Source organism: Rutilus rutilus, assembly GCF_951802725.1.
Source record: "Rutilus rutilus genome assembly, chromosome: 7".
Lineage (NCBI taxonomy): Eukaryota > Metazoa > Chordata > Actinopteri > Cypriniformes > Leuciscidae > Rutilus > Rutilus rutilus.
In genome coordinates, this window is record NC_140221.1 from 9491626 (window position 1) to 9511861 (window position 20236).

The window sequence follows — 20236 nt, forward strand, 5'->3', positions numbered from 1 at the left end:
CAAGAAGTTTACTTAAATGTATACCTAGAGCATAGACCTATGTGTAGTCTATATCTTTATTTTATTTTTTTACAATTATATCTGAAGACGATCATTAAGCACAGTATAGGCTACTTGTAAACTGTTACGCAATTTGTTCATATCTACAAATAATAAAAGCCCATGGCGTGTTAGTTACTGTCAGTTGGTGACGTGTTATGTTCGTCTGTGTGTTTATGGTTCAATCACGCGCCCTCGTCTCACTCTGAGCTGCCTCTCTGGATGTTCACAAAGATTTCAGCGGAAAACGGGACAGGTGATTCGTTTTCTACTGGATGAAGCCCTCCTGGTGTTGGATGTTCCTTTTTTATTTTCGCGGAATCCCATTGTCTTCGTGAAATTACTTTTAAGACCCATGGAAGTTTGATCAAATGTAATAAAATGGAACTGACGAGAAAATGTGCCTGCGTTTTGGTTTTATTCAGCATCTCCGCGTGCGCGTCAAAGATTCTGGGCGGTGAGTTGCACATTTAAGACAGAACATTTTGCATTCGACTAACCTATTTTAAAATATTAAAATCTAGGCTATATGTAGTAATATTTGGAGGAAAAGCTTGCTAAATTGAACAAGTCAGATTTTATATATTACTTTAATCTATACTGCAGTATGTGCCCTTTTGACAACCTGAGGTTCTTTATAATAGTCTATGCTAGAAACCGTTTTCTATTTTAGGGTTTTCATTGACTTTGTTGTTGTTGTTTTCGCTCAATTAACTATCAGACTCGTTCGTTTTCCTGTTCAAGTAATTTGAATTAGATGCTTGAATACAGGGAGTGAGTGACTTCTTTAGATGATGCTTTAACAGTGGCTGTTTTCTCTCTTCACCACTTGTAAACCCGATGTGCTGTCCATCCTCCCTGCGGTGCAGACATTTACGAGCCCAGAGGTATGTTCTGCCTCAGACACTAATGGCTTTCTCTAAATTAAATAATAGTCCATCTCATTTCTATATATTTATATGGTATCCATAGAGCGAAAATTAATCATAACAGAAACATAATTACGTTTAATTTTTTATTTAAATTTTACACTCACGGAAAGGTAGGCTACTTGTAGTCTATTTCACAAACCCGTAGCACTTTTTTCAATTGAGTAATGATCTGCTACACGATGTTGTTAATGTTCTTTGTGAAAGGGATTTATTTATTTGTTTATTTATTTATTTTAAATTGGGAGTCCCTGGATTTGCTGAGAAAAAAAGATTGCCATTTGGCCGACATTTTGTACTGACAATGCACTTGAGTTCAGTCTCACTTTTCAGTGCTGTCATTGCTGTTGTTACTTTAAGACTGCTAAAGCATTGCACCATGGATTCCCTTTCAAGAGCGGTAACTCTACATTGCATAGCAACGCTGCGGGAACTCCTCCCTTCTCCACTTTTGCTGAAATCTTATGGGCTAATGCCAGCTTGGAACAACTGGCCAATTGTCACAAAGTATGCAAATACTGACAGGCTCGCGGGCAGTATAAAATGCACGGACGGGACAATTGCGTCAGAATCTCTTTCTTCACGCTGCCATTGTGGAAGTTGCACTAGGAGGACTAGTGACCTTTTTCTCTAAGCACGCGATGGCGTCAACTTGCCAAATTTGTGCGGGCCCCATAGACCCGCCCGACGAACATGAGTTCTGCGTCGCCTGCCTGGGCCTCGCCCATGGCGAGGCGGCCTTCACGGGCTTCATGTGCGCCCACTGCTCGCCGTACCGGATGTTCGCCGCAAGCAGTGGACGGGACCTGGGAGGAAGCATCAGGGTCAGAGGAGAAGCCCGCGTCGCGAGAGAGTCAGTTCGCTGGAGGCCCCGCCCTCTAAGCGTCATGTTCTGCATCGTGTCCCCTATGTTCCTGTAGGCGACAAATGCAATGTTTGTGTAAATGCTGTGTCTGTGTGAGTTCTACAATAAAAACATGTATCCCTTCACAAAAAGAGCTTTTTCCTCCTCTTACACCCAACACTGTGTCACTCGCCCTGCCCCAGAGCAGCGCGGAGTCGCAGCCCATAACTACAACGCGACCACTGTGTCATTTCCTAGACGCGTGGAGGGCTATTCCGGGCGTTTCACCGTGGCTACTGGGAATAATTCAACACGGATATTCAAGTGTGTGGAAGCAGCGGCAGCGCTTTATCCCCTCAGAATGAGCGGAATGCACATTTTGAATTATCTGGACGATTGGCTGATTTTAGCTCACTCAAGGGATGTGCTAATCAGTCACGTGGAAACGCTGCTTCGCAATCTGGATACGCTGGGACTGCGTGTGAATGTGCAGAAGAGCGTATTTATCCCGAGTCAGACTATAACATATCTGCGCGTGTGTTTCGACTCGGTGGCAATGCGAGCCCACCTCTCTCAAGAGCATATAGAGACAATTTCATCGACTTTTCGCCATTTCAGACCGGGCAGGTCTGTTTCACTGAGGGAATTTCAGAGGCTTCTGGGACTGATGGCGGCGACTTCTTCAGTGTGCCAACTGGGCCTGCTGCATATGCGGCCGCTGCAGTTTTGGCTGAAAACTCGAGTCCCGCCGAGGGCGTGGTCTTCAGGTCAGACGCGCATTCCGGTCACTCACACTTGCATCAGCGCACTGAGACCGTGGCCAACCCAGATATGTTCAGCCCAGGAGTGCCTTTGGGAATAGTGACGCAACACACCATGGTCTCGATGAATGCATCGACCTCAGGCTGGGGAGAAGTGTGCTTTGGCGTGCCTGACTCAGGTCTGTGGTCGGAGTCACAGAGAGAGTGGCACATAAACCGTTTGGAATTAAAGGCGGTGTCCTTAGCCCTGGAAGCTTTTCGGTCGAGGTTGGAGCAGCAGCATGTACTGATTCGAACCGACAACATGTCTGTGGTTTCGAACATAAATCGCCAGGGTGGCGTGCGCTCCAGAGCTCTTTTCAAACAGACGGCAAGTCTCATGTTGTGGGCGGATCGACACTTTCTCTCCATCAGAGCGGTGCATATCTCTAGTCTCTTAAACCGTGGAGCGGACATGCTTTCGAGGAACGGGATTCCTCAAGGAGAGTGGAGGCTTCACCCCGGATCGGTGCGAATGATTTGGGATCGATTCGGGAGGGCGGACGTGGATCTGTCTGCCACAAGCGAGAACCCTCACTGTCAGACGTTCTTTTCGCTATCTCACTCTCCGCTGATGGGAGATGCTCTGAGCTCACGTTGGCCGAAAGCCAGGATTTACGCGTTCCCTCCCGGTGAAGATTCTGCCTATGTCCCGGTGAAGATTCTGCCTCTGTCTATGGTGTTATGCAAAATCTGGGAGGAGAGAGCGTCAGTGATCCTCGTGGCCCCGAACTGGCCGAACCAGCCCTGGTTTGCGGACCTGAGAGAGATAATGGTGGCTCCCCCATGGCAAATCCCCCTCAGGAAGGACCTGCTGTCTCAGGCAAACGGCACGATAAGGCACCCCAGGCCCGAGCTGTGGAACCTTCATGTGTGGCTGCTTCAGGGACATTAAATGAGCGAGACACTCTGCATTCACGAGTGCAGGGCACACTCGCGGAGGAACACGCGCCTTCTACTAGGCACCTTAACGCTCTAAAATGGGGAGTTTGAGCAAAATGGTGCCAGGACATCGATATCGACCCGGTGATTTGTTCCGTGTTGGATGTTTTGCGCTTCCTACAGCACAGACAGCGGGAGTTTGACATCCACGCTGAAGGTGTATGTGGCCGCTATTGCTTTTTTCGTTTCCCGGTTGACAGGCAATCGGTAAGCACACTCTGGTGACCAGATTTCTCAGGGGAGCGAAGAGATTTTGTCCTTCACGGCCGCCATCTGTGCCGCCGTGGGATCTAGCTCTAGTTTTGAGGGCTCTCTCTCTACCGCCGTTCGAGCCCCTAGCTTTGATTGCGGTGAAGGAGCTCTCCCTGAAAATGGCTTTACTCCTTGCTCTCGCCTCTGCGAAGCGCATTGGAGACTTATACGCGTTCTCGATGAACGATAATTGTATCTGTTTCGGACCCGGCGACTGCACCGTCACTCTCCGGCCGAGACGGGGCTATGTGCCGAAGTCACTTTCTACACCTTTCAAAGCACAGGTTTTTTCCCTGCCCGCTTTATCTGCTGAGCCGTCATCCTTGCATGACGCTGAAGCTCAGAGCGCTGTTTACCCTGTCAGGGATATGCAAATTTGTATAGGGTCGGAACTGATGTCTCATTGGTCTAGTTCCGCCTATCAGATGCGAGCACTCCTAGTGCGGCTATTGGCTGACTGTCTGTCTCTTCCGTGGCTGGTGTAGCTTGACCCAGTTTCTCAGGGCTTATCTTCACTACTCTCACGGCGGGATTTAATACAGTTCCCGCAGCGTTGCTATGCAATGTAGAGTTACCGCTCTCGAAAGGGAATGTCTCCGGTTACTATTGTAACCTTGGTTCCCTGAGAGGTGGGAACGAGACATTGCATTAGCCGGCATGTTCGCTGTTTGATCAGCTGTTCAGTTAAGTCGTGATTCTGACACAATTGTCGCGTCCGTGCATTTTATACTGCCCGCGAGCCTGTTCCAAGCTGACGTTAGCCCATAAGATTTCAGCAAAAGTGGAGAAGGGAGGAGTTCCCACAGCGTTGCTACGCAATGTCTCGTTTCCGCCTCTCAGGGAACCTAGGTTACGATAGTAACCAGAGATGTTTTCCCCTTTGACTTCATGTACAGTAAATCCATACATGAGTATAGTAAAAATACATCTCTTAAGGTTTAGATAAGCATTAAAAGTATTGCATGTACTTTTTGAGATATGAGGTGCGTCTCAATCCCAGCTTCCTAGGCCATGAATCAGTATATCGTGTACACAAATTAAGGACAGTAAGGACCCTGGTTTACTTCACATTGGGACACTTTGACACTATTTATGGCTACATGACAATGTCCTCGTAAAACATCACTATTGGTATTTATGAACAAAAAAAAAACAGAACTGATATCTTTCCAACATTATTTTTTAATGTTATTTAAAGTACATAATGATAAAATACTTTGCTTGTTACATGTACATGCATCATTTCAGCCATAAATAAATTATACATTTTAGCTAGATTATGTTCATTACCTGCCTAGTGATGTATGTTTATGCTGGAATATAATTAAATAATGGTTTTAAAGAAAAAACATTTATCACATGCATTGTGTGTGGTAAATTGGCTCACATGATTTATGTTTCGTGCTTCAGAACTTCCATTAGGGGAACATAGTGAGCTCCCTGGTTTTCACCTTGCATTTTGGGTATTTTCTTTAGGGAGCGAACGTTTCAGTGCACTAATAGGATTTTTCAATTGAGACAGCCTTTAAAATGGCAGACTCCCTGATCAGTGCCCTGACTACTGAACTAGGGAGCTGATTGAGACACACTCCACTCCACATTTGTTTTTGTTTCATTTTCTAAATACAAAATTATTGAAGTGATAGTTCACCCAAAAATTAAAATTCTGTCATCATTTACTCACAATGCAGGTAACTAAACAATTGATGGGCTGAATTCCATAGTATTTATTATTATTTTATTTTTTTCATACTATGGAAGTCAGTGGGTGTTACGACCCTTAATGGTTTTAAAAGTCTAGGAAGGTAGAAGGGGAACATTATGTCACCCATCAACAATACTTACTATTGGAACACTGGAAAATTAGTGAAACCAGGAAGCAGCAGAACGTTTGAACACATTTATTATGTGCAACCAGTCAAAGGATATATCTATATATGAACATATATATATAGATAAATAAAGAAACAATTAAAGTTATTTACAATCAAAAGTAAACCAAACAAACCAGCAAATTATATTACTATCACAGACCTGGGAGGGGAAAAGGGAATAACTGGACAGTGCCAACTCAAAGAAATGAATAAAACAAAATAATCTTTCTATGCCGTTTTAAACTAACCTAACAAATACAAAAGAAAAATGTAGAAAGGAAAAGTCTTCGACGTCCGAGACATTGTATACTTCCCTACTCTAACTATCAAAAACAAAAGTACAACGAATGGCACATGCCCCTTAACGTAGTGTATTTGAACAGAAAATAAACCTAAGTGCGATGTAAGTCACGTGACATCTCTCCTTTTCCTTTATCATTCCAAAAACACAGCGTTACCGCTCTCAAACATTTAGATAAAAAGAATAGGACGGCAACACAACGAGATCTCATATGACCGACTTTAAGCACATTAACAGAGCTTGATAAATTCTCAAAAATTGAAAACAAGCAAAAACCAAAATCAAGCTTGCACACAAAGTCAAGTTCACAAACAAAAAGGCCGCCGCCGTCTAGTGCGTTCATGACTCCTTTTATAGTTCCCGGGTTTCCGGTAACCATATGACTGGATCTCGCTTGCAGACGTCAGCACGCCAAAACCCTCCTCTCAGATGGTTGACAGCCAATCAGGCGACCGATCAGCACATCACCTGCGAAAGAAAGTAAAAAATGGACAGCGGCAGAAACAATACAAGATAAACTAGAAACACCAAAGTCGCACAGCTTGGTGTCACATAATATCGTAACAGTGGGGCCCATCAACTGTTTGGCCTATATTCTTCAAAATATCTTCTTTTGTGTTCAACAACTTGAGGGCGATTGCTCTAAGTGATTTTGGGTGATGTCACTTCTTGTTGACATTTAAAGTACCAAACAAAACGGAGGCTAGCTAGACCCTCCCTCCTCCTCATCCGCGCACTATCCCCCCAAACCCCAACCCCAAATCCTTCTTGTCGGTTATTGGCTGGAACAGTTTGTTGTGTTTCGTGGTGCGGGTTAGCCCAGTTTGTTTTCCTTGCCGTTTGTGGAGCCTGGGGTGTCTACAGAGACCGTGTTTTTTTTAAGTGTGTTCAGGGGACAGGCAGCTAGTGGATAGTGAGGAGATGTGTGCTGTATGTGACAAAAAAATGTTTGCCCTAAAAAACGCGTGATATAGCTTAGAGCACCTTTAAGTGTTCTAAATAAAAGTCCATGGGATGAATCAATATATTTCAATATACACTACTCACAATAAGTTAGGGATATTGTTATTTACATGAGTGCTATTCCTATTTGGTCTGAATTTTAATGAAATAAGTAAAAGTATCCTTTGATATTACTAATAATGAATGAGAAGAAACACCATTTTCATTAGTGTAATATTTATTACACCAAAAATGTGGGGTGTGGGGGCTCACCTCGCCTTCTCCAGCAACGCTGACGACCATCATTTCTGTGCAAGGTGACCCGACACTCGTCAGTGTTGCTGGAGAAGGCGAGGTGAGCGATGCGCCGAGGTCAACATGGTCCCCAGGGTTAGCTTTGGTGGAGGAGGTGTAACAGTCTGGGCAGGCATCACCAGTCAGCGCAAAACTGATTTGGTTATTGTAGATGGCTCAGTCACTGCACGTTCTTTCCTCAGAGACATCATAGAACCCATCATCATCCCCCAATTCCGCCAGCACACCCCCAACTTTCTGTTCATGGATGATAATGCTCCACCACATCGTGCCAGAATTGTCACAGCTCGACTTCAGGAAGTCGGAGTGCCTCATATGGTATGGCCAGCAATGTCCCCTGACCTGAACCCCATGGAGCACGTTTGGGACCAGCCGAAGCAGAGACTGGATGATCGTACCCCACCCCCACGTGACCTGGCAGAACTGCGTGCAGCACTTGTGGAAGAGTGGAACGCATTGCCTCAGGACAACATCATAAGGCTAGTGAGGAGCATGAGACGTCGCTGTCAAGCTGTCATTGCGGCAAATGGTGGAAACACCCGCTACTGACATTGTCAATTTTTGTTATTTGGGGCTACCCTTGTTATTGTCTACATTCTTGGGGTAATAAATATTACACTAATGAAAATGGTGTTTCTTCTCATTCATTATTAGTAATATCAAAGGATACTTTTAATTATTTCATTAAAATTCAGACCAAATAGGAATAGCACTCATGTAAGTAACAATATCCCTAACTTATTGTGAGTAGTGTATTTACATTACGGTGTCTTTTCTAACATCTATAATGTGTCTCTTAAGGTCAACAGATATGCAAGCGTGGCACTGAGAAGCCCTGCTATAAAATTGCCTACTTTCAGGACAGCCGACGTAAACTCAACTTTGAAGATGCAAGTCGAGCCTGCAGGAGTGATGGCGGAGACCTTCTCAGTATTGAGTCTAAGACTGAGCAGAGACTGATAGAAAATTTCATCCATGAACTAAAAGCATCAGATGGTGACTTTTGGATTGGGCTTCGTAGGGATCAAGACTATGAGGAGAAAAACGGAGACTGCCCATCTCAATACTACTGGCTGGATGGAAGCCAAGCAACCTTCAGGTGTGACGAGAGCTGCATTTGATGGACACATTCCCTATGTAGGTCCTTTTGCTTATTGTTTTGTGTGTGTGACAGGAACTGGCATTTGGATGAGCCTTCTTGTGGGTATGAGGTGTGTGTAGTGATGTATCATCAGCCCTCTGCTCCTCCGGGTCAGGGTGGTCCTTACATGTTCCAGTGGAATGACGACAATTGTGAAACCAAAAACAACTTTATCTGCAAGTACACCAAAGGTTGGGATGGCATATTTTATTCAAATGATTTCTCAGTCAATTCATTTTACTTATGATATTGCTCATACAGTTCTTAGTTTGGTGATTTGAACAAACCCAAGCATTAAACTTGTTAATTACACGGCGCTGTGTAATACTTGATTCTGATTGGTCAATTGTGCCATCCAGCGGTATGTTATGTTAGGTATAATGGACTCAGCCGGTTGTTATCGCAAAATAAACCCTGACGGGGTCATCAGGACGTCTTGCATCATCCTGAAGGTGTTTATTCTACGATAAAAATCGACTGGATGTACATTATCCTGCTTATTACGCTTCCACAGAGAAGGCAGTTGCTAGCAAGTGGCAAGTTCAAAGTTCAAACTCTACGGTCATTTAAGGTATACGGTACAGTCATACCACTTATTACACAGTATTTTGCCACATAAATAATGAATAAAAGAAATATTAATTTGAGATTAAACTGTTTTAAAATCGACACCTGTTTGTTATCTTATAATCCATTACAGTGTACAAAACAATCGTTGCATATTGGCAGCAGCTGCATTTGTATGAAACAAGAGAGCGAGACCGTGGTACCGGATGACATAATTAAATAACTGTACACAAAATATTGATTTGAGTTTTTTATATTTTATTAGCTATTATTATTTTATTTATTATTACAGTACCATATCCCTTAAATGTCTGTCTAGTTTGAACTTGCCACTTGCTAGCAACTGCTCTCTCTGCGGAAGCTTTGCGTTTAAAGAGCTAATCAAATATTTAAACTCAGATCAATGGTCTATTTCATATCTAATTATTTACTTATGTGGCAAGTAGCCATGTAATAAGCGGGATAATGTACATCCAGCCAGATGTTATCACAGAATAAACCCCTTCAGGGTGAATTAAGACCTGATCACCCTGTTGGGGTTTATTCTGTGATAACAACTGTCTGGATGTACATTATCCCTTACATGTTACTCATCCTGCACCGAAAACAGTGCAGCTTTATAAAGAGAGCCGTGCTATTATTTTTTAAAGCAAACAGGCTTATGATTTCGATCTAATAAACAATAAAAAAAGCATATAAATCCCATTCGCTTACATTGAAGAAGAGTCCACATATCTGGAGAGCACAATATCCTGACTTGGGGAAGTTCTCATTTACCATTCACATTTTAAATTTTTGATTAGAGCTTCCTAGAGCAACAAGAACTGGGGTGCGTTTCCCAAAAGCATCGTTAGCCAACTATAGTCGCAAGTTTTGCTCTGTTGGTAGTGACGGAACTTGCGATCTTTGGGAAATGTACCCCTGTTTAGTGTGTGATATAACATGGTCATCATGTGATGTTTCAGATAAACCTCCAGCACCAATCCCTGCAGAAAATGAAACATTTAAAGGTAAGCTTGATATATTTTTTTTTATTATTAATGTGTATAGTGTATAGTGCCTTTGAACAATTAGTAAAAATTTTGACATATAAAATGTCACTTGTATTGTACTTCAAATTTAAGAGTATATTTTAAAACAAAACTAATTTTAGATTTACATTACATGCAATTCGCACTTAAAGGCATAGTTCACCCAACTCACCATTAAGTTTTTCACTAAAAAAGGAATTTTTAAGAATATGGGTAACCAAACAGTTGTGGGGCAACACTGACATCCATATTCTTCAAAATATCTTCCTTTGTGTTCACCAGAACAGAAAAACACTCATACATGTTTGGAACAACTTGAGGAGGGAGTAAATGATGACAGAATTTTAGTTTTTGGGTGAACTATCCCTTAAGCATATTTTCGTAATAAGTATTATTTTTTAAAAGTATGCTAAGGTGTACTTATTTTTCTCAAGGGTAATATGAATTACAATGCAAAACAAAATACTACAACATGTACATCATTAAACTGATATTTTTGATTTTATTAATTTTTATTACAACAAAAGTATCAAACGTACATATCAGCTTACATAGCAGGACTTTCAAATGTTGTCTTGGACAAAGAGGGGCCTTGGAGTCAAAAAGTTTGAGAACCACTGGCCTAATGTTGGATGGACTCATTTTAATCCACCATTTGTGAATTATGGGAAAGTCTGCATTTATTGGTTTATTTGTATGTGCTTGTTTCTTTGTTTAATACTTTTAATTTGTTTAATGTGCTGTTTTATTGATGTCTTACACCAGATAATACACAAAAACCTAATTCTCGTATATTACAGATGCTTTTCCGACACCCAGAATACCCAGATACCCCTCTGTCACAGAAAAGGATGATGGCATGAGGGTCGTATCTGAACCTCCAGGTGAATCTTTTTCTCACAGACATGGTTGAAGACTCTCATGTCATGGATACCTATTAACTAAATAGAGTAGGTCCAAAAGACTGGCATTTTTTCTTCTTCAGTTAAACACGGTATAAACATATAGTAGTTGTACGGTTTCTAATTAAAATTCGAAAAATTTAATTTCTGTCTTGTACTCACCCTCATGTCGTTCTAAACCGTTTGTTCATCTTCAAACCACAAATAAAGATATTTTAATGAAAACTGAGAGATTTTGTCCCTCAATAGATGTTATCAAAACTTTGACACTTCAAAATGGTCATAAAAACACATAAACATAAAATGTGCAATATAAGGGTGAAGGGGGCAATTTCAGACCCCCTATTTTTTACAGTCTATGTTTCAGACACAACCAGTGTAACGGTCACCAGCTGGTGTGCCCTTGACAGCCACCAGAGGGCACTCCACATTAGACTATTGTTATTCCCTCACATACTACATTTCCCTTAACTCATGCATCTGTGATGTCTTGTTTAGTGTCACACTGCAGTTCCAAGCATTCTCCTGGTTTTCTTTACCTTGGGTCTTCTGTTTCCTCTGTTTTTGCCTGTGCCCCTTAGCCCCTATGACCCTGTTATTGTTTGGACTGATTACCCGGTGTTTATGAAACTTTGCCTGTTTTTGACTACGATTGTGGATTACCCTTTCAATAAAACTGCATTTGGATCCTCAACCTTCGTGTCTCGGAGCAGTTCGTGACACAGAGAATCAAATATGGTCCGTTTCAAATTTCAAATGATAGACAAAAAAAAAAAAAGAAGAGAGAATGTTATATCTTTGTTCGTTTTGAAGATGAATGAAAGTCATACAGGTTTGAGTTGTTATGAGTTATAGATTGGAGACAGATATTTCTGCACTATTTATAGGTCACTAATCAATAAGTACATTTGTGTCATTGATCCTGTGACTCTTTATACAGATGAGCAGACGTTGTTGCTTCAGCTGAAGCACAAGATGCTTTTTGGATCATTTTAAATCATGCTGCATATTATGATCATCAGGTTTTAAACACATTGACATAACCCATACTAAGAATTTTAAGTTTCCGTTTAAATGGGTATGCTGATAATATAATTTATTCTAAAATCTTTTGAGTTAGAATTGTAGACATATTTTCAGTCGTGGTCTTAGATGTTTGGACACCGCTAAACTGAATACCTGTTTTTTTTTTTTATGTAAAATATAAAAAAGTATACACCACTGTTCAAAACTTTGGGGTCAGTAAGATTTTTTTTTTAAATGGATACTTTTATTCAGTGAGGATGCATTCAATTGATCAAAAGTGACAGTAAAGACTTTTTTAATTCTAATAACGATTTGGAACATAATAATTTAGCAACAAAGTCATTTTAATTTCTATTTATATTCTATTTTATAAATTATGTTCTTTTGAACTTTCTATTTATCAAAGAATCCTGAAAAATGTATCATGGTTTCCACAAAAAGCATTAAACTGTCTCAACATTATTCTTAAGGATAATGTGGCACTGAAGACTGGAGTAATGATGCTGAAAATTCAGCTTTGCCATTACATAAGAGACTTCTTTTAGAAACATTAATCCAAACTTTTGAATGATGTTTAAAGGCTGTATACTTTTCATATTAACCAATATCCTGCATGTCTTTCAGACAATGCTCTCAATATCGCTTACATTGTGCTGCCAACCATACCACTTCTACTGCTGCTGATTGTGGCGACGGGAGTTTTCTGCTTTAAGCTGTTCACAAAGAGGTGCGTTGTTTCACTGATCTCTTCACTAAAGAAAGCCTGCCATTTTAAATTTGATAGTAAAAAACATAATCTATGTATGCAGGAAGAAAGAACAGACTGAGACCCCTCCAAAGGATCCAGGATACTGGGCTCCTGGAGAAAGATGCAACAGCCCGAGCCCTGACGTCTACAAGGTCATCCGAAGGCAGCATGAATCAGACCTGGCCGGCACACGGCCTGACATCAAAAACACTTCCTTCCTGGGTTCTTCTCCAGACACTCCAACCGGAGATTATGACAACCTGGCAGGCCGGGACACTGAAAGTGGTTTTGTGACACTGGCCAGCACTGAGAGCGGCTTTGTGACCAACGATATGTATGACACGCTGCAAGGCCGTGGAAGCGGGAGATACTACAGAGACCAAGGATGGATGGATGAGTTATATGGCTACTGATATAAAAGATGACATTAGCATTTAACACTGTATTCTCTTGTTAAGAATGATAATAGCTTACCTGTCGATGTCTTGCCCAAGTATTTCCTTGGTGCCAGATATCCAATATTATCTATAATTCAAGTATCCACTTTATTTTTAACATAAGAATGAGTGTGGTCATTTGTAACTTGAATGTGTAAGGCTTCAAGTGTCATTCACTTCCAGTTATTGTACCTGTACAAAAACTTGTATCTTACCTGTATTTTAATGTTCAATTCAAGTTTGCTTTTCACAACACATTTTGTTTCAAAACAGCTTTGCAGAAAATGCTTGTTTCCAAGCTCAAATTTAGTACATTTTCTGTTATCAGCCAGTGATGAGTGTATCAAAGTATACAGCTATAGTATCGTACATTGTTAGTTAATGTCATGTCCAATTAAAGGTAGGGTAGGAAATTTCGAACAGGCTAGCAATAGCAAGCTAGCTTTGAAAGCATGAGATCCCACCCTCCTTCAAAATACATGAACACACAAAGCAGCATTTGAAAGCGGCGTGAGAAGAGTGTCAAATTACCTCATGTATTAAAGCGCATAGCATTACAATAATAATGAACGTAAATAACGTGTGCTCTAGTTGTACCACCTGACTGCTTCAGATTAATTTCGGCGTTGATAGTGTTGACATAGAAACGCATAAGTCTGAGTCAGGCTGTGAACAGCTCCGGGTAGAACTTCGCGGGGTTGCCATTTTGTAATTGCGGTTACGACATGGTGTGAACGCAGCATAAGCTTGTTTTGGTTCTGGAGGAACTGTAAAAAGTGTTTCTTTGTGGCGTTCAGACCGAATGCAGTGATTGGACAAACATTTTTTGGTCCTGTGAATTCCACAGAATATATATGTAGGCCTAAATGTTTTAATATTTAGATCACTTCTATTATTGATTGCTATCAGGATGTGAAAAGAGTTTCAAGCAGTATATCAAAAAGTGTTTATAAAACAAATTGCCTACCCTACCTTTAACTTGGTCATAATGATAACAATATAAGCATATTACTTTATAAGGAAAATGTTTGATAGTTATCGTAATCATAAACACACTGGTTTGTTGCTCACCATTTACTGGACTTTGTTATTCTTCTAGTTATTTGTTTATTGCGGATAAATGAACCGAAACGGAAGTCTCGCACATTTAAAGAAAATAGCTTTCTTCAGCGTTGCAAAAAAAGTGGATAGGTTACCAAATCAGGTTTGCGCTAGAGCTCAAGGAGCCTTAATATGTGTGGAATGTGTGAATGTTTTAGATTTCCGAAATGTATTAAATGAATGAGAAAAACTAATTCCTAGAATTCTACAGATTTACCATCAATTTACTCTCTACCAGAGTTTCAATGCAACAACATCTTAAGTTTACGGGTAATGATTATCTGACATTCACTTGTTTACCTTTTTTATTTAAGCCTATACTATCTACCTAGTTTTCATAGGCTCCTATGACCATTGCGAAAAGAACAGTAATGCACTTACCAGTTTTTAATGCATCTTTAAAGCCAAACTCTGAAGGATGAACACAAACTGATTGGTTTGCATGACCATGTTATGCTGCTTTTACTGGATGTGCTGTATCGGCCTCAGTACTTAATTACACTGTGACAATCTCTTGCAGACTGTCTTTTTCAGTGAAATAATGAATGGTCAAACAGCCTTCAAGATTCTTATGCAAATATTGTAATGTGTATGCAGTGATGTTAATGAAGCCTTAATAAACAAAAACAAATGAATGAAATTGAAACTAAATATATTTACTTTCATATTTGGGCAAATATATCACCAGTCAGTTACATGCATGTGTAGTACAGGGCTGCCAGCTCTCACGCCACACATCCATTTTCTCACACAGTGAAAAGTCGAGAAGCAAAGAGGAGACTGAAACCGACAGACAAGACAGAGAAGGTTACTTTTGAAAGCCCTATTCACACTGGATTAGTATTATCTGGGGACCTCGTGTGATTTAGAAATTACCCACCCACATCTGAATTTCGTGTGGCGCATTCGCACGGGATAAATGAAGCCTGTGATTTTACTCAAAATTACTGACTTATCTCCCGGATATGATGTCAATAGGCTATTGCTTGGGAATGTCTTGTCGTTATTATAGGTCTAGCTGTATGATATATCATAAACAGAAGAATGTTCCTTACCACATGCTGCTATACATGTCATCCATCTCCATCTAATCATTATTTTTGTTTTTGCTCTTCTGATGGTTTTCAGCTTTCTCTTTCTGCAAATTGTATAGTTGTATCGTATCATGGTGTACAGCGATATGATATGACCCAGCCCCCAAAATACCATCAAAACACTTCAACGCAGCCTCCATTCTTCGCGAAAGATGGATAAAAAAGTGCACAGGAAACAAAAACCTTGAAAAAATTATAAACGACCCCGCCAAATCACAGAGATGCCGATTCGCACGGGACTAATATTATCACAGGACCTCGGTGTTCAGCGAAATATGGTAGGTCATTTGCGGGGGAATTTTTACTTTACAAATTACAGACATGGCCGATTCGCACGGGATTAAGATCACAGACAATCTCCGCAATTATTACAAATAATTACAAAATTATTACCAAAATGTATTATGTTTCATGTAATCGATCAATCAGTGTTTTAACCGGGGAAAGTGGTAAATGGAGAACAGCAAAAGCAGCTGGAGAACAATATGTCATATGACATCTAGGTTATGACTATAACCTCTGTTCCCTGAGAACAGGGAATGAGACACTGCGTCGAATGATTGGGGATTCCACGTGAACCGGTGTCTGAAAAGCTATCCAATCACGGCAATCGAATTTGACCAGCGACAGCCTATGACGTCACTACTAGTGCGACCCGGAAGTATAAAAGGGGCGCCTAGAGAACATGTCATCCACTTTCGTCTGAAGGGACTGTTCAGCATGCAGCCCCGAGGCATGGCTAACGATGCAGTGTCTCGCTCCCTGTTCTCACGGAACAGATGTTACAGTCGTAACCTAGACGTTCCCTTTCAAAAGGGAACTCGCACTGCGTCGATGACTCCCCTCATCCATGCAGTGCGAGTTCATAATTATGGCCAATTATGGCTCAGGACAAAACGTCTGAACTGGCAGTTTCAACCTGAAACGCCAAAGAAAACTTTTGGTCACATTATTCCCTATGGTCACTGCCCAAGTTATAAGCCTCAAAAAGGCCTCCGAACAATGGAAGGCCTACCAAGGCTGCTCAAAGGCTTGGAACCAACAGCTAAGGAAGGGGTTCCTTTAAGGGAATATGGCCACGGGGTCCGAAAGGAGTCCCGTCCAGTCACTTTCTGAGGGGGACATAAGAGTCAACCCCACAAGCCACCAGGGGGGCTGACCTGATCAAATCTACTGACCTAGTGTTGCCAACAACCTGTCTGTTTTCCCAAACAGAGTCTCTCACAAAACCAATAGTGAAACCGGAACATAGAGACGGGCATCCTTGCAAACGAGGGGAGTAACTCTACTCAATCCTGGATCTACACAGTGCTTTAAAACATTGTGGAGGCTGGGCAACCTTCAGTCCTTCAACCTTCTAACCAGACTTAGGGTAGCTAGGAAAATAATATATATATATTTGACCAGGCTCTGGGCTAGAATCAGGGAGGCTCAAAGGGAGCCTACAACGTGATGATCTTATTTACTGCTAAAAACCCACAAGATAGTAGAACCACCTTCAAGGAGGCCTGTGAAAGCCTACTACTTGATAGCGATACTTGTTAGCAGAACTAGCCTCAGATATCATGTACTCATATAAATACTATAGGCCCGGTTTTTCCTACTTTACATTGCCAATGGACAGTGTACTCAGCTAGAGCGCTATCGATGCTTTAAACGAGCGGAGTACAATCTTACATTACCTGACTATCGAGGAGGCCTATAGAAAGGCCTACAACTTCAATTATCAAAAGCGTCAGCCCATGGCATGCTTAGGCTCTAAGGTTAGTGTACTCAAACTTGTCCCAATGGGAGAGAGTACTAAAAAGAGCTCCAGTGGTGCAGGGTGAATAGACAAGAGCTGTGGGTAGTCAAAAAAACATTAATCCCAAGGGAAATGGAGGCCTCAGCTATGAGGCCAACAACATTTTCACGTTATGACTTGAAACCAATTCAAGGGGCCTAGATATCCAACCTAAAGACTAGCTGGGAAATTAGCTACAATATACACCTCTGAAAATGGAGACCTCAGCATTACTGCTTCCAACTCTCTCTTTCCAGAGAGAGACAGGTCTGACAACACCCAGAATATGTCTGCATGGGAGGCTTAGGAATAGGCTGCTACCTATGCTGCTATTTATTCTACCCATAACATCTACTAGCATAATCGCCTAATGCAGAGGCGGGCCTAGGCTATACGACTCTTGTAGAAAGAGGAGACTAGAAAAAATTAGACCTTACAGAGATAAGCTGTAGATGATCTAAATATAAAGAGCCTACCCTCAGCAGATCATTTCCAACAAACTCCTAATACACATGCCTAAGCCAGATATTAAGGCAGCCTTTGTGGGGATGGCACTTGAATATCCTATGTCTGAAATTCAAAGCTATAGGGCCCTATCTTGCACCCAGCGCAATTGACTTTGTACACCGACGCATGTATCATTCCTATTTTGCACCCGCGCACAGCGGACTTCCGGCGCAAACGTTGCGCAAACGTTCCCTGGTGCTATTTTGCAGGTTTAGAAAACAATTCCGCCACTGACCAGGATAAACCTAGTCTAAAGTCAGTGGCGCGTTGCGCATGTTATTCATATGCTATTTTAAGGGCGCATACTTGGCCATAATCAATATAGTGTGTGCACAATGCGCATGCATTTTGCTTATCTCATCTAGCCTACACACTGACGCAGCAGTTCTCATTTTTAGAAAACCATACATTATTACAAGGAACAATATTAACACACGTGGGAAATCATTGTTGTGTCCATGAAGATGTGAAAAAATAGGCATAAATCTAGCTTACACATTTACCCAAATTATTATACGCCTGTTTAACCGAAGCTTATTTGGGTGGGTTTCTCCCATCCCCATACAATGTCACTTCTCTGTCTTTTACGGCCCTGACGAGAACGTCGGCCTCCTCGGCTGTGAACCGCTCCTGGCGTGCGCCTGACAAAAATCCGCCGTTATAATAGCATTCCGCCATGGAACAAGCGCGCCTGCTCTTAAATGGAATGTGAGATGTTGCTCTGATTGGTTTATTTCATGTTACGCCCAAACCACACCTATGAATAATGAAGCTACTTCAGACCAACCCATTTTAGATTTGCATCAGGTGCAAGAGTCATTTATCCCGCTGGTATAATAGCAACAGCGCCCAATACCTGCCCACAAAGTTACTTGCGTTTCGCGCTTGATACTTGCGTTGCAGATCGTTAAAATAGGGCCCATAGTCTCATAAGGGGCCGCTCACATATCGCGCATAAAAACGCGTCGAAAACGCTAGGCGCGCCGCGTTCTCCTTTTTCCAAAGCGCTCGGGTGGTTGCGCTCCGGAGGCGTCTGTCGTTGCTAAGCTTGGTTCTTGTCACGTGACCTGCGGTGCGCTTGCGGCATTCTGAAAAGTTGAGATGTTTTTATCTCGATGCGGCGCGGACGCGCTTGGAAAAAACGAGCGCGTCGCACCGCGACCGCGTCGCTTCCATTATGAGCGCGCATACCGCGCGGCTACATTTGAAATAACGAACTTGCGCGCGCAAAAGACGCGATATGTGAGCGGCCCCTTACAACTCTCAGAAGTGAGAGGAGACCTGCTATACAAATACAAGGTGGCCCGATGAGGGCCAACGCTTGGTTAGTGCTTATACAAAGCGGTGGCCTCAGGAGACAAACCCAAATGGGAGGAAGCCATCTCACGCGGAACAAAACCTTTTTGCCGCTCACATGCACACACATTGGCACCACCTACTACATAAACCTAACACAAGAGAAGGCCTATGATAAGGTATGCAAGCCTACCTATAAAAACAGGAACTTCAGGGCCCTAAATTCCTAATTTAATACCTATCAAACATACCCCTTAATACTTTCTAAACAGGGAACCAAGGTCTAAAGTTAAAATATGGACACAATTTAAGTTAATTTACAGTGTTTAGAGAAAACAGACAGAAAAAAACGTTTTACAATATGGTTACCATTTTAAATTTTCCTCTTATTGAATTTTTGTAAGCCTATTTGTTGTTGCATGTGTTGTAGTTCCATTTGTAATATGTTGTAGAGTTCATTAAGATATCTGATATTCAAATTTCATAAAATTTCATGTCAACATAACATGTTCTAGTTGTTTTGAACTTTACACATGCATTGAGTGAACTGATGAGTATTACTCATCATAGCCTATCGATGTGCTTTTGGGTCTGTTAAATATGCTGTGGAATATGTTTGTGTGATGTGTTAATAAATCATGTGTTTTTAAGATCCAGGATCATTTTTGATAAATTAGGGGTTGGTCAGATTACCTGAAAAGAAATTTGTCTGGAGTGCATGATCTCAAAATGTTTATTGGTATATACCTTGCAAATAACACATATCAACTGTATTCAAAATGAAATATTAAAGTCGGACCTTAAAGTTAACAAAAGTAATAAAAAGAAATAAACATCTACTGTATCTAAATGACAAGTGTCCCACCTTACCTGCATTCAATCTACTAAAAGGGGATTTTAACATCAATGCCATAGAAGAATCATTCCCTCAGAAATTTTTACTTCTGCCTTCAAAGACAATTAAATAACAGTCCAATTGCATGTGTAATATAGGCTTGTCAGGCTTGGTACATCAGAGTCTGTAGAAATGGTTTCTTGAAAAAGAAGAACTATCAGCTATTCACTTATGTGAGATGAATATTTGCTATAAGAAGTGGTGTCAAGCATGAACGTCAAGTGGAATTGTACACTAAGAATTAATGAGTCACAAATGAGCCACCAAATGAAGAGAAGAGGAATCTATTCACCTTATTTTTAACGGAAATACGGACGCAGCCAGTTGACGGTATTTTGTGCGAGACTTCCGGTAAGGCACTTCCGGTCACTGGCGAGCGTTGTTCGTAACAACAAACTCATCGTTATGGCTTCGAGGAAGACCGGGATTGTTTGTGCAGTTAGAGGTTGTCATAATAACTGGCACAAAAG

General features: G+C 41.4%; 1 protein-coding gene across 1 annotated transcript; it reads left to right on the forward strand.

Annotated features, from left to right (window-relative positions):
• The first annotated feature begins 417 nt into the window (after positions 1-417).
• layna (layilin a) lies at positions 418-13123 on the forward strand. The gene is made up of 8 exons (XM_084414582.1): positions 418-496; positions 909-926; positions 8040-8337; positions 8413-8570; positions 9912-9956; positions 10778-10861; positions 12530-12632; positions 12715-13123. The coding sequence occupies exons 1-8, from the start codon at positions 421-423 to the stop codon at positions 13064-13066; spliced, it is 1134 nt and encodes a 377-aa protein (XP_084270708.1). The 5' UTR covers positions 418-420; the 3' UTR covers positions 13067-13123.
• The last annotated feature ends 7113 nt before the right edge of the window (positions 13124-20236 follow it).